Source organism: Saimiri boliviensis, chromosome 20 (genome assembly GCF_048565385.1).
Source record: "Saimiri boliviensis isolate mSaiBol1 chromosome 20, mSaiBol1.pri, whole genome shotgun sequence".
NCBI classification, from domain to species: domain Eukaryota; kingdom Metazoa; phylum Chordata; class Mammalia; order Primates; family Cebidae; genus Saimiri; species Saimiri boliviensis.
In genome coordinates, this window is record NC_133468.1 from 40,392,383 (window position 1) to 40,419,746 (window position 27,364).

General features: G+C 48.0%; 2 protein-coding genes across 2 annotated transcripts in view; both read right to left on the reverse strand.

Annotated features, from left to right (window-relative positions):
• The window catches only part of CALN1 (calneuron 1), a 611,938-nt gene extending 600,648 nt beyond the window's left edge, over nt 1–11,290 (reverse strand). Inside the window, exon 1 of the mRNA XM_074390736.1 lies at nt 11,208–11,290. Coding sequence (XP_074246837.1) covers nt 11,208–11,209 — 2 coding nt within the window. The 5' untranslated portion in view covers nt 11,210–11,290. The remainder of the gene's footprint in view (nt 1–11,207) is intronic.
• A 49-nt stretch (nt 11,291–11,339) lies between these two features.
• The window catches only part of TYW1 (tRNA-yW synthesizing protein 1 homolog), a 312,384-nt gene continuing 296,359 nt past the window's right edge, over nt 11,340–27,364 (reverse strand). The window contains exon 16 of the mRNA XM_074390723.1: nt 11,340–11,429. Within this exon, the coding sequence (XP_074246824.1) occupies nt 11,358–11,429 (72 nt within the window). The 3' untranslated portion in view covers nt 11,340–11,357. The remainder of the gene's footprint in view (nt 11,430–27,364) is intronic.

Consider the following 27,364-nt stretch of genomic DNA (forward strand, 5'->3'; position numbering starts at 1 on the left):
GAAGGCCTCAGGAGGCTTCCACTCCTGGTGGAAGGAAGAGGCGAGCCCGTGCCGCATGGCGAGAGGGGGAAGCCCTTTAAACCAGACCCTTTAAACAACCACATCTCACAAGAACGAATAGAGCGAAATCTCATTACCACAGGGAAGGCACCGAGCCATTCATGAGGGATCCACCCCATGACCCAAACACCTCCCACCAGGCCCCACCTCCAACACTGCGGATCACATTTCAGCCTGAGATCTGGACAAACATCCAAACCCATACCATTTATGAAGGTGGAAAGTCATCACCTTCATTCTACAGATGGGAAAATGGAGATGAAAATGAAGTTCTCGGCCAGGCATGGTGGCGCACGCCTATGATCCCAGCACTCTGGGAGGCCAAGGTGGATGGATCATCTGAGGTCAGGAGTTCAAGACCAGCCTGGCCAACATGGCGAAACACCGTCTCTACTAAAAATACAAAAATTAACCGGGCGTGGTGGCGGGCACCTGTAGTTCCAGCTACTTGGGAGGCTGAGGCACGAGAATCGCTTGAACCTGAGAGGTGGAGGTTGCCATGAGCCGAGATCACACCACTGCACTCCAGCCTGGGCAACAGAGTGAGACTCAGTCTCAAAAAAAAAGAAGAAAGAAAATGACATCCTTGCGGCCCATGAGACTTCCGTGAATGCATGGGATAAACTGCATATATCTTGAGTGAAGGCTTCCCTTGAGCACCAGGTCTAACTTCCCGTTGCTCAGCCCTTGGGTCCCGTTCTGTGACCTGTCGTGGTCAGCTCTGCGGCCACGTTGACTCAGTGGATGTGGCTTTGGAAGGCGGCCCTATGGAGGTTTTGCAGGACAGAGAGCTTTTCCTTCTTGCACCACCCTGAATCTGGGTTGAGATCCGAGGCTCTGAAGGTCAAGGTTTCGGAGGCTTTGCAAATAGCAGAAACAGCACGTTCCAACCACCCCCGATCCATTTCTGTCTCTCCAGCTTCCCCTCTTCTTCCCCCTTCCTTCTCTCGATCCCATTCCCTAGGCTGGGGGGCTTCACAGCAGTGCCACAGAATGCCTCACGAGAGGGTATGACAGACTCGAAGCATGAACCGGGCCGTGGAGGACACGAACGTCAAGATGACACACTGGTAAGACTGTGGGGAGAGGGAACAAGGACACACTGTCGGCGGAAATGCAAAGTCGTTCGACTCCTGTGGAAAACGGTGTGGGGATTTCTCAAAGAACGAAAACAGAACTACCACCAGACCCGATCCCTTTCTTACTGGCAAATAAATATATACTGCCAATGAATGTATAAATAAATAAATAAAAATTTCAACCCTGGAAAATACATTGTTCTACTAAAAAGACGCCTGTGCTCACACGTCCATTGCAACACTACGCACCACAGCAAAGACACGGAATCAACCCAGTCGCCCATCAGTGGGGAACTGGATAAAGAAAATGTGGTATGTATACAGCGTGGATTACTACACAGCCGTAAAAAAGAATGAGGTCATGTCCTTTGCAGCCACATGGATGCAGCTGGAGGCCATTACCCCAAGCAAATTAACACAGAAACAGACAACCAAAAACCACACGTTCTGACTTCTAAGTGGGAGCTAAACAGTGGGAACATACGGACACAAAGACAGGAATCATGGACCCTGAGGACTAAGCGGGGAGCAGCTTGCTTCTCCTGCAACAAACCTGCACACGCATCCCTGACTTTAAAATAAAAATTCGTGTGGGCCGGTGTGGGGCCTCACATCTGTAATACCAGCACTTTGGGAGGCCGAGGTGGGTGGATCATCTGAAGCCACGAGTTCAAGACCAGCCTGGCCAACATGGCAAAACCCCATCTCTTCTAAAAATACAAAAAATTAGCTGGGTGTGGTGATGTGCACCTGTAATCCCAGCGACTCAGGAGGCCGAGGCAGGAGAATCACTGAAACCTGGGAGGCGGAGGCTGAAGTGAGCCGAGGCTGTGCCACTGCACTCCATTTTGGGTGACAAAGCAAAACTTCATCTAAAAAAAAAAATCAGAAACATATTATTATTACTTTTTTTTTTTTTTTGAGATAAAGTTTCACTCTACTGCCCAGGCTGGAGTGCAATGGCACAATCTCAGCTCAGTGCAACCTCCACCTCCCAGGTTCAAGTGATTCTCCTGCCTCAGCCTCCCAAGTAGCTGGGATTACAGGCACCTGCCACCACACCTGGCTAATCTTTGTGTATTGTTAGGAGAGACGGGTTTTCGCCATATTGGCCAGTCTGGTCTCAAACTCCTGGCCTCAACTGATCAGCCAAACTTGGCCTCCCAAGGTGCTGGGATTACAGGCATGGGGCACTGTCCCTGGCCTGTTTTTCATTTTTTAAGTGTCATTCATGAGATCTATTCCCAGAGCATAAAAACTCTGGGGCTCAGAAGCCTCCTTGAAATCCAGTCATGGGGTGCAGGCTGTGTAGACACTGCTCACCGTCTGACACAGCAGTGCAAGGAAGCAAAGAGGTACCCCAGGTGGAGTCCCTGGAGGTGATGAGCAGCTCACAAGCAGCGTGACGGGTGGCCTTGCTCTAGCCACTTGACCGTGGGCCCTAGCACAGCTGGCTGCACCGTCTCAGCCTCCCTGAGCAGAGGCAGGGTCCTCTGGAGACGCATGTTGTCAGTAGCAACATCATCTCCCTAAATCAGGCCACTGTCACTTGGCAAGGCCATTGACCAATGCTCAAAGGCCCCACTTTCTCTCCTTATCTCAAAGTCCAAGGAGATGCCAAACCCAGCAATAGTGCCGCTGGCTTCTAAGAAAACAATCTGTCAGACAAGCCTGTGGGTGCAAACGTGAGCTGAGTCTTTCATGAGGTGAACTGAGGGCACATCCTCGGCCCAGACATCCCAGCTACACCAGCTTCATACACAGAAGCCCACTGTGAAGAGAGAGCTGCAGCCCACAGCGACTCAGCTGCTTGTTGTAATCCGCTCTGAGTTGACTCTATTTGCTTTTTTCTCCTGGTCACAGTCCTTGTTAACTTATATGCAACTTACATACAACTATGCATGCTCATCATAGAATATTAGAAAACACGGCCGGGCGCGGTGGCTCACGCCAGTAATCCCAGCACTTTGGGAGGCTGAGGCAGGTGGATCACAAGGTCAGGAGATGGAGACCATCCTGGTCAACATGGTGAAACTCTGTCTCTACTACAAATATAAAAATTAGCTGGGCATGATGGGTGACAGAACGAGACTCTGTCTCAAAAAGAAAAAGAAAAAAAAAAGACATCACTTTGGAGTTTCTAAGGACTTTGGGAGTTATATGCCAGGAAATGGGTCAAAAAGCAAATATATTTCATGACATCACACCTTCACTGTGATCCTTTTATTTTATTTTATTTATTTATTTGAGACAGAGTCTCACTCCATCACTCAAGCTGGAGTGCAATGGTGCAACTGTAGCTCGCTGAAGCCTCAAACTCCTGGGCTGCTCAAGCAACACCCCCTGCTTCAGCTGAGCAGCTGGGACTACAGGTGTGCGCCACCATGCCTGGCTTATTTTTCTCTGTTTCTGTGGAGCCAGGGTCTGTCTCGAACTCCTGGGCTCCAGCTGTCTTCCCACCTCAGCCTCCCAGAGTGCTGGAATGACAGGCACAAGCCAGCACGCCCGCCTTGTCCCTGTGTCTTTAGTCTGGCCGGTGGGCGGCACCTGGTGGGAATGACGGATGAGGTCAAGCAGTAAAGAGGAAGTCCCACAATACTGTCAAGGAGGCTGCAGGCCAAGTGGGCTGGGGGGACCGTGGGCAGCCATGAAGGGAGTGCAGCTCAGGGCGGGACAGGACAGCAGGGAAGAGCTTGCCCCACGCAGGCTCACCTGCCAGGTGCGACATTGGGGTGCAGCTGTGGGATGCACTCCCCTTTTCCCCAGCATTCCAGAGAACAGTGGCTCCGGAAGACGGGAGGCTGACTCATGGGTTGCACAAGACATCACTTTGAGGCCAGGCTCGGTGACTCACAACTGTATTCCCAGCACTTTGAGAAGTCGAGGCGGGCGGATCACTTGAGGTCAGGAGTTCAAGACCAGCTTGGCCAACATGGCGAAATCCCATCTCTACTAAAAATATAAAAGTTAGCCCAGTGTGGTGGCGCACGCCTGTAGTCCCAGCTACTACAGAGGCAGAGGCAGGAGAATTGCTCCAGCCCGGGAGGTGGAGGTTGCAGTGAGCCAAGATTGTGCCACCACACTCCAGCCTGAATGACGGAGCGAGTCTCCATCTCAAAAAGAAGAAAAAAAAAGGACATCACTTTGGAGTTTCTAAGGACTTTGGGAGTTGTATGCCAGGAAATGGGTCAAAGACATCACAGGTTCACTGTGGTCAAAGTGAACCCCTGGGTTCAACAGCGATGGTACCTCTGCCTGCTCTGAAGCTGCCAGGCACCTTCTTTCCTCTATCCAGACCACACCGCCTCCACCAAAAAGTCTTCTTTTCCTGTCTCTACTGTCCAGATTCTACATCCACGCAGTTCTGCTCAAGTCCTGTGCCGTCCATCGAGGAGCATCACTATAGCAACAGTCACGCGTACCGTTCAGCACCTGGAACATGCGTGAGGTGAGGTGCGTGTGATCCCCACCTCCACGCGGCGAGAGCACCTGGAACACAGGTGAGGTGAGGTGCGTGTGATCCCCACCTCCACGCGGCGAGGTTACATACTATCATCTCCACCTTCCATGTGTGGAAACTGAGGCTCACAGGGCCAGAATGCTTTGCATTTTATTTATTTATTTACTTACTTACTTATCTATTGAGACAGGGGCTCGCTCTGTCGCCCAGGCTGGAGTGCAGTGGTGCGATCTCAGCTCACCGCAACCTCCGCCTCCCGGGTTCAAGCCATTCTCCTGCCTCATCCTCCCCAGTAGCTGGGATTACAGGCACCCACCACACCCAGCTAATTTTTGTATTTTTAGCAGTGTTGGGGTCTCACCAGGTATTGTTAGTAGAGATGGGGTTTCACCAGGCTGGTCTCAAACTCCTGACCTCAAGTGATCCACCCACTTCGGCCTCCCAAAGTACTGGGATTACAAGCGGCAGCCACCACACTTGGCCTGATTTGCATTTTAAATATTTGCCGTTTTCTGGGAGTTTAGGAAGCATTATCCACACAGAATACAGTGGCACTTTCCCCACCCCTGAGGTTTGCAATGTGGAGATCTGCCTGCTTTATTTTATATTGTTTTTTGAGTGAGTGTCTCACTCTGTCTCTGGGGCTGGAGTGCAGCAATGCAATCACAGCTCATGGCAACATCAAACTCCTGGGCTCAAGCAATCCTCCCACCTCAGCCTCCCACGTAGCTGAGACCACAGGCAAGCACCACCACTGCTGGCTAATATTTTAATTTTTTTAATAGATGGGGTCTTGCTCTGTTGCCCAGTCTGGTCTCAAACTCCTGGTCTCAAGCAATCCTCACACCTCAGCCTCCCAAAGTGTGGGGATTACGGGCATGAGCTACCTTTCCTGGCCTGATCTGGCTACTCAAAGGAATGAGTTTCTTAGCAACAGGAGAATCACTTCAAGCCAAGAGTTCAAGATCAGCCTGAGCAACAAAGTGAGACAGAAAGAAAAGAAGGAAGAAAGGGAGGGAGGGAGGGAGGGAGGGAGGGAGGCAGGCAGGCAGGCAAAGAGAAAAAAGAAAAAGAAAGAAAGAAAGAAAGAAAGAAAGGAACAAAGAAAGAAAGGAAAGAGACATTTAATTAACGGAGTATGGTGGCATGCACCTGCAGCCCCAGCTACTCGGGAGGCCAAGGCGGGAGGATTGCTAAGCACATTCCAGTCTGCGGTGAGCTATGATGGCGCCACTGCACTCCTGCCTGGGTAACAAAGCAAGACCCTGCCTCGTAAAGAGAAATGAAATGGGTCTCTCCCTTCACGCAGAACTAGACTGTACTGTCCCTCAGTGTCAATACTGACCTGACTCTCTCCATGCCTCTGGATAATAAGAATTCATACTCCAATGGTGACCAAACACCCATATTAGCCACCTGCACCCCCAGAGAGCCAGCTCCTCCCTCCGTGCCAATCCCACATAGTCCTCTTCTCTCTGTTCCGTGTGGTCAAGGCCCCACCAAGCCCTGCAGCTACCCCATTCTCAGAGTTGCTAAGCCCACCTGAGACCATTCACTGAACCTGGAAGAGCAAAGCCCACTGCAGACTCTGAAATGACAGCTGCCCCAGTACCAGTGACGGAGCGGCTCCAGCTCTGGGAGGTTAGTAAGGTTAGGACAATGTTCCCAACCGCAGGAGGAGCTGACCCTGGTAAGCTGGGTAACGGGTCTCACTGGGATCCCACAGTTTTAGTCCTGAGGACAGATGTCATCATAGCAAAGGTGTCGAACCAGAAACCATCAATGCCCTTTGCCCCAGAATGGGACCCAGCCCAACCTAAGAATCTCCCAGACAGAAATCACAGGCAGTGTCACCCATGTCAACCTTCACCGCATTCCAGAACCCTCCATTCCCTCTTGATGTCTCCAATTCTACCCAGGCCCAGCCTTGGGGTCCCAGAGGAACACGCAGTGGTATGCTCCGTCCAGCTCAGACTTCAGAGTCCAGGCCACCAAAGCCAAATGCCCTGGATACATCACAGGAAGAAGCTCAGATGCCTCTCTCTGGCGTCTCCAGAACTTGAGACAAGAGGGAAGAATTCAGAGGTCAGGGTGCGGGTGGACACGCTCCTGGACAACTGTACTTGCTCTTTGTGGCTCCGGGCAGACATCACCTCATCCGAGAAGTCTTCGCCCAAGGTGAGCTCCCTGTGACCTCAGAGCACCAGGCACTTCCCGTACATATTCATCAGATCGTACACTTCCAGCACTCTGTCTGCTCCCAAACGCGCGCTAGGCTGTGCGCTTTTGAGCTTACGCAAGCTCCAGCGGCGACCTGCACTTGCCAATGTCCTGGGTACCCTCGGCTCCAAACCGGAGCTTTAAGACGTGGCCTGTGCGTGTCTGTACCAGCGCTAACGTCTTTGCACTCAAACCCACCCCAACTGCTGCAGCCGGCGAAAGCCAGCAGTGGAAATTGACCACAGAGCTCTCCAAGGCCAGACGCACAGAAGAGGGTTTTGTAATATCACAAAGTCGAGAAAGAGACAAGACACTCTTCCATCGTCATAAAGTCCTAACATTATGCTAGCAGGAAGATGTGAATCGTGGACGTGGATCATCGAGGTCTGTGGGCAGGAGATTAACATTTGCAGTACAAAATGCCAGGTGAGTTGTTCAAAACAGTTTGGAATGATCAAAGAGAAACAGAAAGGAACATCAAGCCGCCACCCAGACTGTGGGATCCCCCCCTTCTCTTCTCAGCCCTCCAGGCTCCAGGTCTCCCCTGACTCTGTGTGGCAATAAAATGAAGGGGGACACCGATACGGAAGAGGGTGCGGGACGTCCCCAGCACAAGATGAGCCCCGACCTGGGAAAGGAGAAAAGCAAGGCGAGGCAGAACAAAGGTAAGAAACAGGGTCCACGTGGGAGATGTGGCCAGCCACGAGCGACACGCACCTGCTGCTGGACACCCGAAAGCTCCGGGAGGAGAGGCCCACGCTTGGAAAGCAGCAAGGCTTTGAGCTGTTTGGGTGGAGGCCACTATGCCCACTCCACCCCCGCTGCCCATTCCAGCTCTGCAGAGTCTGGATTCCATCACAGCGACCTGAATAAAGAACAGACTCAACAGACCTTCCTTGAGAGGTGTGTGTGTGTGTGTGTGTGTGTGTGTGTGTGTGTGTGCACGTACATACAGGTGTGAACAGAAAATTACCTGGCAAAGAGAAGGAACTAGTTCTCCTTTCCCAGGTCACAAGCAGGCACCTAAGACAACTGTGGCGGGAGAAAGCCGCCCCCCCACCAGCAACAGTCTAGTGTGTCAGGGGAACCGAGAGGTCATCAGGCACTTACAGCATAGAGTAGGAAATGCGACGGAGGGTTGCCGGGTGCAGTGCCTCACGCCTGTAATCCCAGCACTTTGGGAGGCCGAGGAGGACTAATCACCTAAGGTCAGGAGTTCGAGACCAGCCTGGCCAACAGGGGGAAACCTCGTCTCTACTAAAAACACAAAAATTAGCCAGGTGTGGTGGCGGGGGCGCCTGTAATCTTAGCTATTCAGGAGGCTGAGGCAGGAGAATCACTTGAACCCGGGAGGCAGAGGTTGCAGGGAGCTAAGATTATGCCACTGCACTCCAGCCTGGATGACAGAGCGAGACTCAGTCTCAAAAAAAAAAAAGAAAAGAAAAAAGAAAATGCTACGCAGGAAGTGAAGGATGTTTTGAGGGCAGAGGAAGGGCACTTAGGGCACAGGAAGCCTTCCTGGAGAAGGTGATTCAGTGTTGAGCTCTGAGGATCAAAGAGAAGTTAATCAGAAGCGTGTTTCTGGACTAACACCCTCCATCACCCCCAGAGAACAGCTGCAGGCCCTGCTGCCGCTCTAAGATAGAAGGAGACCAGCGCTGGCCACCCACACCCCCGATGTGCCCGAGACACCCTATGGCCAGGATGAGTCCCCAGAGCTCTCAGGCCCTCGCATTTACCTGTGTTCCTGGGCAGTTCCAAGCCCTTTCCCTGGATCTGCCAAAGTGGTCCCCAGTCCTGCTGGTGGGGCTGAGAAGGGGGTTTGCAGCGTCCACACTGCGGGGGTCCCACGCCAGATCAGCCCTGACCTGTCCTTGGAGCCCACTGAAGGCCTGCCAGACCCCAGCTAGGTTGTCAGCTGGGACCGTAGAGGAACAGAGTGCTGTGAGCTCTCTGGGGCTGGGCCAGACTCCCAGGCCAGCGAGGCAGGTGGAGGAGGAGCCCAAGAGAGCCTTGCAAAACCTTCAAGCTCGATTAACTCCCAAGGAGCCGTGGGGGCAGCTGGCCGGTGGTGGGCTCTAGGCCTACGGCAGAGCCCCTGGCAGGCTGGTGGGGTCCAGCTCCCTGACTCCAGCCCTCTGGAATACTCCGGCTAACTCTGACTTGCTACTTCCATCGGAGCTGGCCGTCTGTCCCCCCTCCCAATCCCCGCCCAGCAACACACCCTCAGGAGAGTCCTCTGCTACGCAACGGTCTATTGTCTTGCTTGCATCTTTTTAAAAAATATATTTTTATGAAGCTAAAATTCACACGATGAAATTGACCATCTTAAAGTAAGTTAAGTCCATGCACTGAGTACATCCGCCTCTATCCGGTTGCAAAACGCTGTATCGCCACATAAGGAAACCCTCCACCCATGATGCAGCGGCTTCCCATGCCCTCCACCCAGCTCCGACAACCACCAACGTGCGTTCTACCTCAACGGTCTTCCCTATATTCTGGGTATTTCCTGTGGATGGAATCACATGTTCTGTGCACAGCTTCTCTCTCCTCGCATGTTTTCAAGGCCCATCCCCGTTGCTGCATGTGCCAGTGCTTCATCCCTCTCATAGTCCCATCACGGTCCGTTGCATGGAAAGATCAGAATTTGTTTATCCAGTCTTCCTTTGATGGACATCTGGGTGATGTCTACCTTTTAGCCACTGTGAATAGTACTGCTATGTAGGTTTCTGTTCGTGGATTTATTTGAGTACTTCTTTCCAGGCTTAAGGACAAATACCAAGCCAGACATGGCGGCTCACACCTCTAAGCCCAACACTTTGGGAGGCCAAGTGAATCAGTTGAGCCCAGGTGTTAAAGACCAGCCTGGACAACATAGCAAGACTCTGTTTCTAATTTAAAAAAAAATTTTTTTTTGAGATGGAGTCTCGCTGTTGTTGCCCAGGTCGGAGTGCAGTGGCACAATCTCGACTCACTGCAACCTTCACCTCCCTGATTCAGGCGATTCTCCTGTCTCAGCCTCCCAAGCAGCTGGGACTACAGGCACATGCCACCACACCCAGCTAATTTTGGTACTTTTAGTAGAGACAGGGTTTCACTGTATTGGCCAGGATGGTCTCGAACTCCTGATCTCGTGATCCATCCATCTCAGCCTCCCAAAGTGCTGAGATTACAGGCATGAGCCACCAAGCCCAGTCCCCCCAAAACTTTTTGTATTAGCCAGGCATGGCAGCAGGTGCCTGTAGTTTCAGCTACTTGAGAGGCTGAGCCACGAGGATCACTTGAGCCCAGTAAGTTGAGGCTGCAGTGAGTCATAATTGTACCACTGCACTCCAGCCTAGGCAACAGAGCAAGACCCTGTCTCAAAAGAATTTTTTTAAAAAGGTAACAATGATTTTTTAAAAAACTAATACTTTGGGAATTGCTAGAGGTTAGGGGCTAAAGTCCACTCCCCCTTTCTTTCAGAATTCCAGCTGGTAAGAGAACACACAGCGAGTGGCCAGACGGATACCAGAGAATCCGTCCTATTAACGGCCCAGAGAGTGCCTACTACTGATCCCAAACAGTAGGGCTCTCTGCTAGACTATATTGGAACGTGTGCCTCGGACAGATACCTGGCGTGTCTCCTGTTACCCTGCCAGCTTCAGGAAGGGACAGGGTACACAGCCCTGCCTTATGGACCCATTCACTTTTTTTTTAGAGATAGGATCTCACTCTGCTGCCCAGGCTGGGTTACAGTGGCGCAGTCATAATTCACTGCAGCCTTCATCTCCTGGGCTCAACCCATCCTCCCTCTTCAGCCTCCCAAGAAACTAGGACGATAGGCACATAGCAGCATGCCCGGGTAATCTTTTTGTTTTTTGTAGAGATAGGGTCTTACTATGTCGCCCAGGCTTCCAGTTACTTCTTAAAGACTGATTCCCTTTGTGACCCAGGTGAGCTTACTCATGGAAGCCGGAGGCAGAGCGAGCCTGTGGAGTCTCTTACTGACCATGAGACAGTCAAGGTAGATACGGTAGAATATTTTTTTCCTTCTAAGTCAATCCTCAGTGATGTGGTTCAAGGATTATTGGGCCCTAGGATCCATCAGCCAGCCCTCCACCCACGTGAAGAAGTGATGAAACCACAGGAACAGAAGTGACACTTCTCTCTCCAATACCCCTCTTCCAGGCCACAGATTCAGAAGGCATCTCCTCTTTGGAAACCGGCAGAACCAGGAAAAATCATTCTCCCTTGACCAAAAAGAATCACGATAGCTTTTCCGAATTCAATTCAAGATACCCTCGCCGAGCACCTGCGTTCCCGGCCCCCCCGGGCACGGTCTCATCTGTAAATATTCTCAGCAGAAGTAAGAAAGCGGAATTGGAGCTTTTTTATCTTTTACTTACATTTTCTTGGTACGAGTTTTCTGGCAGCGTAAGTCTGATGTCCCGTGAAGTGTGAGGGACCAAGCCCAGGACTGCCTAGTCTGAAGAAAGTGTCTCCCTGTGAGAGCGACTGAAGCCCACGGAGCTGTCCGCCTGCTGGAACTGCAGAACTCAGCGTTTCTTCTTCACTGTTGGCCTCAGGAAGAACCTCTTGAAAGAGCCTTTATTCGATGTCCCTAAAAACTGGAAGCAGCAAAGAGAAGCGGTGGTTATGAAGGTGGGCTGCACCGTCTAAAGCCAAACCTTTGCATGAAGATAAGAAGGAAAGTCACCGTGGTGGAGGGGGCGGGTCCCGTCATAGCCCCAACCTGCAGCCCCCGCGACCAGACACGAGACAGCTGCACCGTCTTCCTCACAGCAGAGTCCACCTGCACCCAAAGCCTTCCTCAGCACTCCCCAGTTCCAGGGCGGCTGGGACAGGCACCCCGATGTCTTTCTCGTGCATTTCAGGTACCAGGAAGTCCACATATGGCTGGGTCTCCACATGAGGCCAAGTCTCCTGGCTCCTAGCCAGGGATCTCTAGGCAGCCTAGCGGAGGCCATTCCAGATAAAGGTTACTCTCTTTGGTGTCTTTGCTGTTTTAGGCGAAGAAATTGCAAGTAAACCTTTAAGAGATTAGGGCTGAAGAAAGAAGCAAAAAGAAATAGAGAAATAGCGGCCATAGCCTCTCCTTGCCAAACAGAGGAAGACCTTCCACATCAGTGGAGTTCAGAAGAGTCCTCCAGAAATGGTCGTTGACAGTGTGCATTTCTGCATCAATCCAGCCCCCTGGGGTTTCGGAATCTCACCAAGTAGATCTCTAGGAAATGTTTATACAGTATGATCTCAATCACGCAGTTATGAAACACAACAAAATAAACAAAAAAAAACTGTGTGGAGAAAAGACTGGCAGAAAACGCTGTAAAATGTTGAGAGAGAGGGTTGTATATAGTCACGCGGGGACAGGTTTTCATCTCAGCTCTGCCGTTTACCCGCTGTGCTGCCGTGGTCATGTTGACTGACTTCTCTGAACCTCAATGTCCTCCTCTGCAGTAGGAATAATGGCACCTACCTCAAAGTGTTTGCTATGGTTTGGCTCTGTGTCCCCACCTAAACTCATGTTGAATTATGATCTTCAGTGTGGGAGGAGGGGCCGGGTGGGAGGTGGCTGGATGGGGGGCAGATTTTCCCCTGGCTGCTCTGGCAACAGTGAGTTCTCAGAGATCTGGTTGTTTAAAGGTATGTGGCGCTGCCCTCCTTATGCTCTCTCTCCTGCCGCCATGTGAAGACGTGCCTGCTTCCCCTTCACCTCCGCCAGGATTGTAAGCTTCCTGAGGCCTCCCAGCCACGCTTCCTGTACAGCCCGCAGAACTGGGAGTCAATTAGAGCTTTGTTCTTCATAAATTACTCAGTCTCAGGTAGTTCTTTAGGCAGTGTGAGAATGGACTAGTACAGTGTTACTGTGAACACTGCGTTATGTAATGTGTGCAATGCCTTGTGCTTCTGCAGGGGCAGTGGCTCACGTCTAATTCCAGCACTTTGGGAGACTGAGGCAGGAAGATCAGTTGAGGTCACGCCTTCAAGACCAGCCTGGGCAACATAGCAAGACCCTGCTTCTGCAAAAAAGTTTAAAAGTTAGCCAGCTATGGTGGTGTGCACGTGTAGTCCTGGCTACTGAAGAAGCTGAGGCAGGAGAATTGCTTGAGCCCAGAAGGTTTAGGGTGCAGTGAGCTATAACTGCACCACTGCACTCCAGCCTGGGCAGCATGGCAAGGCCTTTTCTCAAAAAGAAAAGCAATGGTGTTCTGCAGCCTGACAAGAGTTCTTTTCTTTCAGGCTCATTCCATGAGGCTCTTCACAGGGGTCTTCAGGACTGCTGTGTGCAAACAAAGCCCGTTTCTTCCGGGCAAGCCTCCGCCCTGTGCAATTGGCTGCAATGGGGAAGGAGCAGGGAAATGAAAACCCGGAGAGCAGAGAGGAAGGGCGCCACTCACAACTGCACATTACCCTCGCGTTAAGCGACCAGAGACCCTGAAGGAACACGCCAAGAGTCATTTTTTGCACACACGGACACGGTGTTCCAAACAGCAACGCAATTCAAGATGCCATAAGTTTCGTGCTCTTGTTGCAAACATCACCTAAGGTAGAATATTCCCTTGACGATCTGGGGCAAACTATGGAGGCCAAACAAGAGACTCCAGCTCTCAAAAGCAGCTTCTCCAGTCCCTCCTCATGCTCCCAATCTCATCTCTACCCTCAGGCTCAAAGGATCAGGCACCTGGGCCGGGCCACAGCTTTTCAAATTACTACCGCTGCCAACAACAGAGGAAGCCGGCAGGTAAGACACACACGACAGTGTGCCGCCCTGGCCTTCAGCGGGGGAGCGACGTTTGTTCTCTAGAGTGTAAGCCCGTAGCTCATGGAATTTAGAACTGAGAATGGCCGCTAAGGTCGAAGCCTTGGTTTCCCATAGGAGACGCCATCTATTGACATACCCAAGGCCAGAGAGTTAGCGGCGTGATCTTGGTCAATTCAACTAGCAAAGCCAGGTCTAGAGGCCAGGCCTCCTAACCGCCCGCCACAGACGCTTCCTCTAAGGATGGATTCTGCTTTGCCCCCCATCTCTGGGTTGGTTGGCTCCACCCTTTGGGAGGTGGTTACTCCAGGGCTGCTGTTCAAGTCGGAAGAAGGCAGATGTTGCATGCAAGGTGAGTGAGAACTGAAACCCAGGCCTTGCCGCCTGCGCAGTCCTGCGGCTGCTGCTTCTCACAGCCACAAGCTGTCAGACCTCCAGCTAATGCCAGCAGGGCTGTGGAGGGCACCATGCCAACGTCCAGGTCAGCCCTCATGGCTGTAACAGTGGGACTAGTGATTAGAATGAAAGCACCCACTCTTATCCGGACCTGGTCATTATCTGTGAATGGGGACAACAGATGAGCCCCTCGCAGCACCATGGCAACCGTCAGGAAATACACTGGCTGCTGAGCGCCGGAACGGTGGTGTTCCTTCAGCGCATCCCTGCTGGCATGGGCTGACCAGGACGTATGGACAGTGGCATGTTCGAGCATCTCCATCACAGATGACTAACACGTTTGCAGAGGCTAAAGCACAAGGACAAGATAAATGTGAAACTGTAGCTGAACACGAGTATTCTTTTTCACAGCTTCGAGACAGAATCCACCCATCGAAAGCATCACAGTCCGATGGTTTTTAGGATACTCACAGAATTTGGCAACTATCACCACAACCTAATTTTAAAACATTTTCATCACCCCCAAAAGAAGCTCCACACCCTTTAGCTGATACTCCCCAGTCTCCCACCATCTCCCCCCTCCCTAGGCAACCACTAATCTCTGTCTCTATAGATTTGCTCGTTCCAGATATTTCACAGAAATGGCATCATACAATATGTGGTCTTTTATGACTGACGTCTTTCTCTTAGCATAATGTTTTCAAGGTTTGTACAGGTGATCTTTTTTTTTTTTTTTTTTTTTTTTTTGAGACAAAGACTCACTCTGTCAACCAGACTGGAGTGCAGTGGTGTAATCTCGGCTCACTGCAGCCTCCATCTCCCAGGTTCAAGTGATTCTACTGACTCAGCCTCCTGAACAGCTGGGACTACAGGCGTGCCCCACCACTCTCAGCTGACTTTTGTACTTTAAGTAGAGACAGAGTTTCACCATGTTGGCCAGGCTGGTCTCGAACTCCTGACCTCAGGTGATCCACCCGCCTCAGCCTCCCAAACTGCTAGGATTACAGGTGTGAACCACTGTACCCGGCCTGATTATTTATTCTTATCAGAACTCTTACAGTATTTTTTCTGTGTCTTGAAGTCCTTCTGAAAAGTCCTCAAACATTTTGGTTACTATTGGAAATCAGAAGGAAAACAAAGTCCATCTACCCAAGTGTTTAGCATGCCAGTGCAGGTGGCATTGTGTTAAGGCTGAGATAAGGTCAATCAATGTATTTATCTGTATCAACAGCCACTAAATACTTGGCTTAAAAAATATTCAGTTGTGCTTTGTGGGTGTAGTTTTCTCATCATGTATAAGTCTAGGGCTTGTGGCAAGAAATAATTATTCCAAAAACAACACACTTTGGAAGACTGATGCAGGAGAATTGCTTGAGGCCAGGACTTCCAGACCAGCCTGGGCAACGTAGCAAGACCCCATCTCCACAAAAAGTGAAAAAAGCAGCTGGGCATGATAGTGCATGTCAGTAGGCTCAGCTACTCAGGAGGCTGACCCAGGAGAATCACTAAGTCCAGGGGTTCAAGGCTGCAGTGAGCTGTGATTGTGCCTGAACTTGAGCCTGGGCAACAGAGCGAGACCCTTTCTCTAAAAATCAGTCCCTACTTCACCTGATGAACGTTCACGCACAGCACTGCCCTCTGCTGGACAGTGTTCCAGGAACACTAAACGAGTCAGAAGAAGGCGAAGGGGTAAAAGGGCCGGAGGGTGCCGGCCAGCTTCCTTTTCTTCGCTCACTAATCAAAGAACATTTAAAGGGCACCCACGGCGTGCCAGGGACTGTCCTGGGAGTGACGTGTTCTCCAAGTGCTCCTTGGTTAAAGGAGAAGTTCTTTTTGACACAAGCTGGGACCCCTCCCCACCTGCGGGAATTCCCTGAACCTGATCACTGCCCAGAACACATGTCTCAGGCAACACAGGCCGGGTGTGGTGGCCCGTGCCTGTGGTCCCAGCACTTTAGGAGGCCAAGGCTGATCACTTGATGCCAGTCTGGGCAACATAGTGAGACCCCATTTCTACAAAAAAAAAAAAAAAAAAAAAAAGTCTCTGAATTAGCCAGGTGTAGTTGGGCACACCTGTAGTCCCAGCTACTCAGGAGGCTGAGGAGGGAGGAGGGTCACTTGAGATCAGGGGCTCCAGGCTGCAGTGATGAGCTCTGATCGCACCACTGCACTCCAGCCTGGGGGACAAAGCAAAGTCCTTGTATAAGGACCCTCTCAAAACCCTGCCTCAGAAACAAGAAGGAGATTTCCTCCCCCAAGGGCTGTGTGAGTGCCCTCGCGGTACGGCGGCTGGCTTCCCCAAAGTCACACCTGCAGGCTGCCGTGGCTGGGGGACCTGGTCTTGGAGGTCACCCCATCACTTCCACTTTCTTCTGTGGGCCACACAGCCAGTTCAAATCAATGAGGGAGGCGCCCACACAAGAGCACGAGTTCTGGGCGGCGAGAATCAGCGAGGGGCATCCTGGAGCCTGGCCACCGTGCGACAATTCCATTTTTCTTCCACTTTTCCACCCTGAAGGTCAAAATCAGATTCCTAGTCGTTGTTTGAATCCACCCTTGAAATCCCTGCCAGCGTTCATCCAGTCTCTACCCAGATCCTCCTTGGGCAGAAGCCCAAGGTCCCCCGGCTCTGCGCGGTCTGTCCTCAGATGGCACTGACTCGTGGGCATCTCCTGCGCAGGCTGGACGAGTTCCTCCTCATGTGAGTCCTTCAGATTGTTAAAAATAGCAACCACGGTCCTTCAGTAAATATTGATTGAGACCTACTCTGCCCCAACCCAGCGTGACAGTGCTGGGACGTTGCAGGAAGCAAGGCTCAGCCTTTGTCCCGAGAGCACATTTAGGTCTGGCATCCCTTGCCCCATTCCAGCCGGTCCATACCACACCCCAGGAGCAAAAGGCTCCTGGGCCTGACCTCAGGGAAGACCGTTCTCTGTTGGCCAAGGCTCTTCTGGTGGCAAATGACAGAGAACAAAACTCAAACGGTCTCGGGAAAACAGGGAAGAGGGGACAAAAGTGAGCTGGGAAGCCGCCTGGAAGCGGAGGCCAATCTTCATGCTTCTGAAACAGACTTGAAAGGTGCGCAGCTGGCACACAGAAAGCAGCGGAAATTTTCATATTGCCCCGATACCCAGCACCCTTCCCGAACTGTTATTTGCATTAAAGTTGCTTCTGCAGATTCTTTCAGATTTGCATATCATTGGCAGATAATTCCATTTCTGTTTCTTCCATTCCAGTTTGGTTGGTTTGTTTGTCTGTCTGTTTTTGAGACAGAGTCTTGCTCTGTCACCCAGGCTAAGGTGCAGTGGCTTGATCTTGGCTCACTGCAATCTCCACCTCCCGGGTTCAAGAGATTCTCCTGCCTCAGCCTCCCAAGTATCTGGGACTACAGGCATGCACCACCACACCCAGCTAAATTTTGGACTTTATTAGTAGAGACGAGGTTTCACCATGTTGGTCAGGCTGGTCTTGAACTACTGACCTCAGGTGATCGACCTGCCTCAGCCTCCCAAAGAGGTGGGATTACAGGTGTTAGCCACCGTGCCCAGCCTCATTCCAATTCTTACATCTTTTCTTTTGTGCTTATTTCTGCACCTGTTAAGACCTCCAGTATACTTCAGAGTGAGATGAAGGCATCTAGTGAAAAAAATAAAAAATAAAAGGCCTCCAGTATCATGGAGAATGGAAGTAATCATAGTACACATCACTACTTTATTTTTAAATACTTCTTTCTTCTAACTCTGATAATGGCAGGATCATTTGTATCAGAGAAAACCACCTGTCGACAACTGTAAACTATGGACAAAATATTAAAACAACTGTATCATGTCCTTGGAAAGTAACCAAAACCAGGCAGAAGTTAGGCACCTATAAGCCTTAGGAAAATGGAAGTACATGATGTGAGATTCAAGTTTAACCAGCTTTTGTTCTGAAGGCACTCCTCAATTTCGGACCTAGGGACTAGAATTCACTCAAAAAGCAACATTTGGGTTGGGTGTAGCGGCTCACACCTGTAATCCCAACAGTTTGGGAGACCGAAGGGAGAGGACTGTTTAAGACCTGGGCAACAAAGCAAGACCTCATCTCTACAAAAAAAATTTAAATTAGCCAGGTGTGGTGGTGTGCACCTGTACTCCCAGCAACTTGGGAGGCTGAGGCAGGAGGACTGCTGAAGCCCGGGAAGTTGAGACTGTAGTGAGCTATGATCATAGCACTGGATATCACCCTGGGTGACAGAGCAAGACTTATTAAGCTAAAGTTTTATTAGGACTTATAGTCTTATTAGGCTAAAGAGTCATAAGTGAGCATCTGGAGCTGCCACAGAACTAGAAGTGAGGGATAAGGAATGTGGAAAAAGGAAGGAGTCACAAAATCCTCATATAAGGACCCTTCAAATCCTTGGCTGAATTTTAACGTCTATCCATGGAGGAAAGACTCTAATGAGCCCAGAGGAAAGGAATAGCTGACAGGGGGAAAAAAAAAAAACTGAGCAGAGATTTTAGCAGGTACTCAATGCTATTAATAGAATGACAGACTTTAGAGTTAGAATCCCACCAACTTAAAGGGGTGTGATAAATGCTTCAAGATTTGTAATGACACCTCAAAGGGCAATGCCCTGAACTTAGGAAGCACATGTTAGGGTTGAGAGCTGCAACACCCTACAAATGAGCAAAATCAAAACAGACGCATGAAACAAAGCTTTCAACGGAACCTCCAGGTATCTGCCACTGGGTCTCCTAGATCTGCTAGAACAGAATTCAACACTCTGCAGTGGAAGATAACAGAATGCAGAGTCTCTACAATGTGTCATCCATAAGCTTGTTATACAATTTAAAAAAAAAAAAAACAGACACATAAAGAAATAACCAAATGTGATGGCCCGTAAACAGAGGAAAAAAGCAGTTAATAAATGGTATCCACAAACAACCCATGTGTTGTTATCAAGAGAAAAGGATTTTAAGATAATTGATAACTATATGTCAAAGTTTTACAGAAAAGAAATTGGATGTAATGGATAAAGAGAGACAGAATCTCAGAAAAAGATGTGGAAACTCTCAAAAAGTACCACGAAGAAATCTTAGAACTGAAAAACACAATATGAGAAATGTTTAAAAACCATTACACAAGATTCACAGAACATCAGATGTGGGGGAGGGGGGAAGAAAGCTTATTGATTTAAAGACAAACAGATAAATTATCCAAAATTAATCCAATGTATTAAAAAAAGATGAATGCCTCAATATCAAGTAATACCAAATATATCCATAACACCAAACCTCCTCAGGTGTAATTGCCATCTCAAAAGGAGGGAAGAGAATGGAGAATTTTAAAAATTTCAAGAAATATTGGCCAAAATTTCTCCAAATTTGGTTATAAACATCAAATCCTATTTATAAGCAGCTTAACAGGCCTCCAAAAAATTAATTTAAAAAAATCTTATACTTAGCCACATCATGGATAAAAAACAAAAATAAACAGAAAAATCTCAAAAGCAGTCAGGCAAAAAGTACACATTACATACAAGGAAACAATAATAAAAATAACAGCCAACTTTGTACTCAATAAATGGAACCTGGAAGACAATAAAATTCCATCTTTAAAGTACGAAAAGAAAAAAACCTGTCAACTTAGAAGTCTATGTCCAGTAAAACTATTCTTCAAAAATAAATGCAAAGACAACAAGAGATTTTTAGATAAATTCAGCTGAGATCATTTTCTGCCAACAGATCTTCATCACAAGAAGTGCTAAAAGAATTTTTTAGGCTGAAGGGAAATAATATTATTTGGAAAAGGAGTCTTACAAATTATTAATTAATAATTGATTGATTCATGAGTTTTGTTTTCATCACAAATGCAAAATGTTATTATGAACTCATTCCTCGTTATGACAAATAAATAAATAAAGTAATAATTTAGGTACTATTCTTCTGTTTTAATATAAACTTTCTTATGAATTAGTCACATACTTATTTTGCAAAAATAAATCAATTTAAGATAAATTGACTCATACACAGACTCTTATGCAAATAATTGTTCCTTGAAAAAAGGAACAATACTATTACAAAAAGGAATGAGTAGTATCGGAGATGGTTAATATTTGGGCAAATATAAAAGAATAATTATCTAAGAGGAACAATTAATTTTTTTTTTTGAGACAGAGTCTCAGTCTGTCACCCAGGCTGGAGTGCTACAGTAGCGTGATCTCAGCTCACTGCAACCTCTGCCTCCTATGTTCAAGCAATCCTCCTGCCTCCACCTCCAGAGCAGCTGGGATTACAGGCACTTGTCACCACACCTGGCTAATTTTTGTATTTCTAGTAGAGACGAGGTATCACCATGTTGGCCAGGCTGGTCTCAAACTCCTGACCTCAAGTGATCCACTTGCCTCAGACTCCCAAAGTGATGGAATTACAGGCATGAGCCCCCATGCCTGGCCAGCTAAAAGAAATCTTTTAGGCTGAAAAGGAACAATATTATTTAGAAAAGGAACACTACAAAGTATTAATAAATGATTGATTCATGAATTTTGTTTTTATCACAAATGCAAAATGTTATTACAAACTAATTCCTCTTTATGATAAATAAATAAAGCAATAATTTAGGTACTGTTCTTTTTAATGTTTTAATATAAATATTCTATAAATTATTCATTTAATTATTTTGCCAAATATCAGTTTAAGATAAACTGACTCATATGCAGATTCATACACAAATAATTATTCCTTGGAGTCAGGGACAATACTATCACAAAATGGAATGAGTGCTATTGGCCAAATATAAAACAATCTATAAAAAATTATTTTTTAAGAATTTGCCATTAACTATGATTCTTGCTGCATACTTCCAGCTAAAACTTTCTTTTATTTTTCTGAGACAGTGTCTCGCTCTGTCACCCAAGCTGAAGTTCAGTGGCACAATCTTGGCTCACTGCAACCTCTGCCTCCCGGGTTCAAGTGATTCTCTCCTGCCTCAGCCTCCCAAGTAACTGGGATTACAGGCGTGGGCCACCACGCTGGGCTGGTTTTCGTATTTTTAGTGGAGACAGGGTTTCTCCATGTGGACCAGGCTGGTCTCAAACTCCTGACCTCTCAGGCCATCCGCCTGCCCCAGCCTCCCGAAGTACTGGGATTACAGGCATTCGCCAGCACACCCACCCTCAGCTAAAACCATGTCTCTATTAACTCCATAGGCATTTAATATTTTAAATATTTAAAATAGATTTCCCCATCTGCCATTCTTACAAAGTCATCACTTTCACCACATTTTCGCTGTGAAGGTACATGTGATTACCTTTGCATTACAGAAGGTCCTCTTTATACTACTATTTCTTGATTTTTCAGCTCTAGATATTAACTATTGACTTCCTGATATGAAAGGTGAATATTCTGCTTTCCTATACCCCTTCCCTCATCCTCCCAATATAGTTATACTTTTTGGTTAAACCCGTATTCAGTGCCTATGTAAATATTATCCATGGCTGAACGGCACACTAGGAAATCAATTTCTCTCTTATACTGCTTTTTATTTTCCTTGGAGTTCATAATTGTCTCATTTTTTCCTTTATTTTCTATAACTGTAAAAAAATATTGTAGGCTGGGTGCAGTGGCTCACACCTGTAATCCCAGCACTTCGGGAGGCCAAGAGGGCCAGATTGCTTGAGGTCAGGAGTTCAAGATCAGCCTGGCCAACATGGCAAAACCCAACTGCTGCTCATAGAATTTCCACCAATTCTGTTTTGCACTCAAGATACCTTACACTTTCAGAAACACCTGCAGCCTTCCGGGGCTCAGCTTGCCTTTCGCTTTTCCCTTCTGCAAGCTTCAGTTGCTGCTTTTGCCAATTTGCCAGTCATTTCTTATCTATTTCCTTCTTATTTCCAGCTTCCCAAATTTTGTTTCTAGCCTAACTTTACCTGAAAACTGAGGAAGCCGGGCTGGCCATGGTGGCTCACGCCTGTAATCCCAGCACTTTGGGAGGCCGAGGCGGGCAGATCACCTGAGGTCCGGAGTTCGAGACCAGCCTGACCAACATGGAGAAACCCCGTTTCTATTGAAAATACAAAACTAGCCAGGCAATGGTGGTGCACGGCTGTAGCTGCAGTTAGCTGAGATCGTGCCATTGCACTCTAGCCTGGTCAACAAGAGCAAAACTCCATCTCAAAGAAAAAAGAAAAGAAAACAGAGGAAGCCAGTACCCGTTACCTTCTCTGAGTCTGTCTTCCTAAGCTATTAACGAAACAGCCATGCTCTCCCCTCCAGCACCTGGAGTTGAATCCCAAAGCATCCTTGGTCCACACACATCTTTGTAGCCTCTGTTGGCAACAGAGATCTCTGTGGGCACCCTGGCCAGATGAGGATCTGCAGGAAATGCTAATGCTTACCGAGACTGTCAGTTCAAGGTGAGAATGCCTTGGTTTTTTAACGACTCCCAGGGAATTTCACAGAAACATCGTTTTTTCATCTTTTTTATGACTTCCCCTATTTTCAAGAGCTGCAGCAACAAAATCACTCCACAGAGGAGTAAGGGTGGGAGGAAGAGAGAGAGGAAAATAAGGAAGAGAAACAGAAACAAGACAAATGGCTCCATCCCGGCTCTCATGCACACGCCCCTGCCCCAAAGCTGGGAGACTCACATCAGAGTGACCACAGCAGAGGCTCAGGCTGAGAATCTGCAGCACAAAGGTTAGGATGACAGAGGCAGACGGATTGCTGTGCCCGGCCTGATGGGCAATAAATCCCATGCGTCTTTCAGCCTTCTCACCCTCTCCCTGGTGAGTCTATTTCCATGATGAAATACCATTCCCCAAGCCCAGCTGGCTGATGGATTATGAAACATGTAAGACTAGCTCCGGTGAGCCCTTTGAAGTGCATTGAAACATGGGCTTTGTAAAAATGTATGTCACCCAGGCTCCCTGCTTCAAGGTTGGCAGCATAATTTCCTTTTTTTTTTTTTTTTTTGAGACAAGGTCTCACTCTGTGGCCCAGGCTGGAGTGCAGTGGCGTGATCTTGGCTCACTGCAAACTCTGTCTCCCTGGTTCAAGCCATTCTCTGCCTCAGCCTCCTGAGTAGCTGGCATTACAGGTGCCTACCACCATGCCCAGCTAATTTTTGTATCTTTAGTAGGGACGAGGTTTCACCATGTTGGCCAGGCTGGTCTCAAACTCCTGACCTCATTTGTGATTCATCTGCCTCAGCCTCCCAAAGTGCTGGGAGGATAGGCGTGAGCCACCGCTCCTAGCCATAATTCTCTTTCTGAAGTGCAGGTCTCTGCTTGGTACTTCAGATGGCTTTACCGTGGCCTGAACATGAATTTCCTGCTTCCTCCGGAGAAGTCACACTCTCTCATTTCCTCTCCCTCTTCCCACACACACAGGGGTGAGGGGAGAGGCCAGCCCCACAGCCCTGAAGTCATGGGAGGAGACAGAACAAGGCCATTCACCCCAGGCCACCCCAACCTGGAAATTCAGGGGAAAGATTCACAAAGCTTTCGACAAAAGAGAAGAATAATAAAGAGGTAGCAGTGGGGAGCTGAGAGTGGGGATGACAGCTCATTCTTCCAGATCTGTGGTCTTCTGGGGCATTAAATGTCAGTATTGTGGGCCAGGCAGTGTGGTTCACACCTGTAATCCCAGCACTTTGGGAGGCCACGGTGGGTGGATCACCTGAGGTCAGAAATTCGAGACCAGCCTGACCAACATGGTGAAACCCCATCTCAACTAAAAATATAAAATTAGCTGGGCGCGGTGGCACATACCTGTAATCCCAGCTACTCAGGAGGCTGAGGCAGGAGAATTGCTTGAACCTGGGAGGTGAAGGTTGTAGTGACCTGAGATCGCACCACTGCACTCCAGCCTGGACATGAATGAAACTCTGTCTAAAAAAAAAAAAAAAAAAAAAAAAATACTACAAAGCTTTGTTAATTAAAATAGTGCAGTATTGGTACATGAATAAACAGGCAGGTCAATGGAATAGAACATCCAGAAATAGATTCAAGTACATGTGGGATTGTATTTTATTTACTTTTTTTTTTCTGAGATTGTCGCCTAGGCTAGAGTTCAGTGGCACAATCTCAGCTCACTGCAACCTCCACCTCCTGGGTTCAAACAAGAGGCTCATGCCTCAGTCTCCCAATTAGCTGCATGCCACCATACCTGGCTTTTTTTTTTTTTTTTTTTTTTTTTGTATTTTTAGTAGAGATGGGGTTTCACCATGTTGGCCAGGCTGGTCTTGAACTCCTGGCCTCAAGTGATCCACCAGCCTCGGCCCCCCAAAGTGTTGGTATGGCAGGCTTGAGCCACCACACCTGGCCAGGAATTTTAGTGTGATAAAGGTGACAGCTCAAATCACTGGGACGAAAATGAACTTTTAAAATAAATTGTGCTAAGAAGATAACATTAGATCCATACTTTCACCAATTACAAAAATAAATTCCCAACAGATTAGGGATTTAGTTTAACCTGTCTAGCTCCATTTAAAAAGCTTGTTTTCACTGGGATTGCATTGAATTTATACATTTGTGAGTGTGTATACATACATATCCATGTTAAGAAAGTGTTCAGGCCTGGTGCAGTGGCTCACACCCATAATCCCAGCACTTTGGGAGGTCAAGACAGGAGGATCACTTGAGCCCAGGAGGTTGAGGCCGCAGTGAGCCATCACTGTATTACTGCACTCCAGCCTGAGCAACAGAGCCAGACACTGTCTCAAAAAAAAGAAAAAATAGTATCCAGCTGTTTCTATTTTCTGAAGTGTATTTATTAGGAAAGGCTGTTAAATGTTGTTGAAAGTATTTCCAGCACCTATGGAGACAGTCATATGATATTTTACCTTCTATTTCTTAATATGGAGTATTTTGAGTGGAATTTAAATACTGAATTTGTATTCCATTTTTGACTACAAATTCCTGGAATCTATATTCAAATTGTATTTGCATTCGTGGAATAAATCACGCTTGGTCATGATGTATCATTTTCTTAATGTAGTATTGAATTCTATCTGTAAGTATTTTATAGAAAGTATTTAAATAAATATTCATAAGTGATACAGGTATATAATTTTCTTATTTGTACTGCCTTTAGCACATTTTGGTGTCAATGTTATACTTACTTCCTAAGATTAATTGGAAAAGTGGGGGGGGGGAGACAAATGACAAATGTGTTAGCTAAATGCATCTTTCTCTTTCTAGAATGCCGAACAGAAGGACAGTGAACTTCCTGGATGGCCTCTTTAGATGTGAAATGCATCTCGTGTTTTTAATTCTCTCACTCCTCGCTTTTCCTGGCAGACTGTTCTAGTTTTACGTTCTTATTACATCTTCTCTAGTTTCTCTGATGATATTAATTAGAATTATACAACTTCTCCTTGCACTCAATTATTTATTTCTTCTGGGTTCTCATGTTCTATTTATTCATTTTGATCCTCGTGTTTTATGCTACGGATTTTCCTCAAATATGCAGAGATTCTTAATAGTCATTACCACGTATACAGAAAGGACTGGATTGCTTGATGGAGGAAGTTGACCTGACTTCCTCAGGCATCGCTTTCACAATCTGTAAGTAAAAAGCCATAAGCAGAGAAGCAATTTGGCTCCACGTGTGATTGCTCTGCAGAAAAGCCCATTTCCGGGCAAAGATGAAAAATGAAAACCAGGTACCATTCTAACATACATGGTCTTTTCTTTCTTTTTTTCATACATGTTCTTTTCATGTTTTCTTTGGCTTTTTTGAGACACACTCTCACTCTGTCACCCAGGCTGGAGTGCAGTGGCGCGATCTCGGCTCACCGCAACCTCCACCTCCCGAGTTCAAGTGATTCTCCAGCCTCAGCCTCCCGAGTTCCTAGGACTATAGGCATGAACTGCCACGCTCAACTAATTTTTGTATTTTCAGTAGAGACGGGGTTTCACCATGTCGGCCAGGCTGGTCTCAAACTCCTGACCTCAGGAGATCCGCCCGCCTTGGCCTCCCGAAGGGCTGGGTTTACAGGTGTGAGCCACCACGCCCGGCCTCTTTTCATGTTTTAAAGTCAACGTGCATCTCTAGTGGAAGGCTCACAATTGCCCTCAGCAAGTGGTCCGCATGGCTTACTGTCCTGCCCCGAACATACTCAAGCCCTGTTCAAAATAGCAGAGACATGGAATCAATCCACCTGGGCTGACTGATTCTGTAGTGGATTGATTCCCTGGGACCAATCAATAGTGCACTGGATAAAGAAACTGTGGTGCACAGACACCACAGAGTACTACGCAGCCATGAAAATAATGAAGTCATGTCCTTTAAAGCAGCATGGATGCAGCTGACAGCCATTATCCTAAGAGTGAAACCGCCTTGGCAAAATTATGACTGTGACGGGGAAAGAGATCTGACTTCACTGACTCCATCTTGCTTCCAACCTCCAAGCTGAACTTGTTCATTCCTGGGCACAGGCTCAACTAACTTTGGGAGAAACTGTGTAGTTTAAACGAAGATGGTAACAGCCCTTTAGCCAAGCAGAACTCTTCTTGCCTGAGGAATAGATTGCCTTTGTAGGACTAACATTAACCACAACATTAAGAATTATGGTTTGGGAGTCACACAGCTGGAAGCTACAAGATTCTGACCCTCCCTGAACTGCTCCTAAGATCGGCGCTTGAGAACTTTTGCAGACCCTGCACTTGATGGATCGGCTGGCCCCGACCAGATCAGTAAACTGGCTCATGCAATCTTGTGGCCCCCACCCAGGAACCGACTGAGCACAGGAAGGCAGCTCCCTAGGATTTCATCCCTGACCAACCAGCGCTCCTGGCTCACTGGCTTCCCCCCACCCACCAAGTTGTCCTTAAAAACTCTACACCCCAAATGCTTGGGGAGACTGATTTGAGTAGTAATAAAACTCTGGTCTCCTGCACAGCTGGCTCTGCATGAATTACTCTTTCTCCATTGCAATTCCCCTGTCTGGATAAATTGGCTCTGTCTAGGCAGCCGGCAAGAGGAACCCATTGGGCAGTTGCAAAAATTTTTTTTAATTTTTTCATAAAACTAAAATTATAAGACCGGGCGCGGTGGCTCACGCCTGTAATCCCAGCACTTTGGGAGGCCGAGGCGGGTGGATCACGAGGTCGAGAGATGGAGACCATCCTGGTCAACATGGTGAAACCCCGTCTCTACTAAAAATACAAAAATTAGCTGGGCGTGGTGGCACGTGCCTGTAATCCCAGCTACTCAGGAGGCTGAGGCAGGAGAATTGCCTGAACCCAGGAGGCAGAGGTTGCGGTGAGCCGAGATCGCGCCATTGCACTCCAGCCTGGGTACCAAGAGCGAAACTCCGTCTCAAAAAAATAAAAAAAAAAGCAAAATCATATAGTTTAGAGAAAAAGTGTCCGCATCAAAACTTCCAAATCAGGAAACA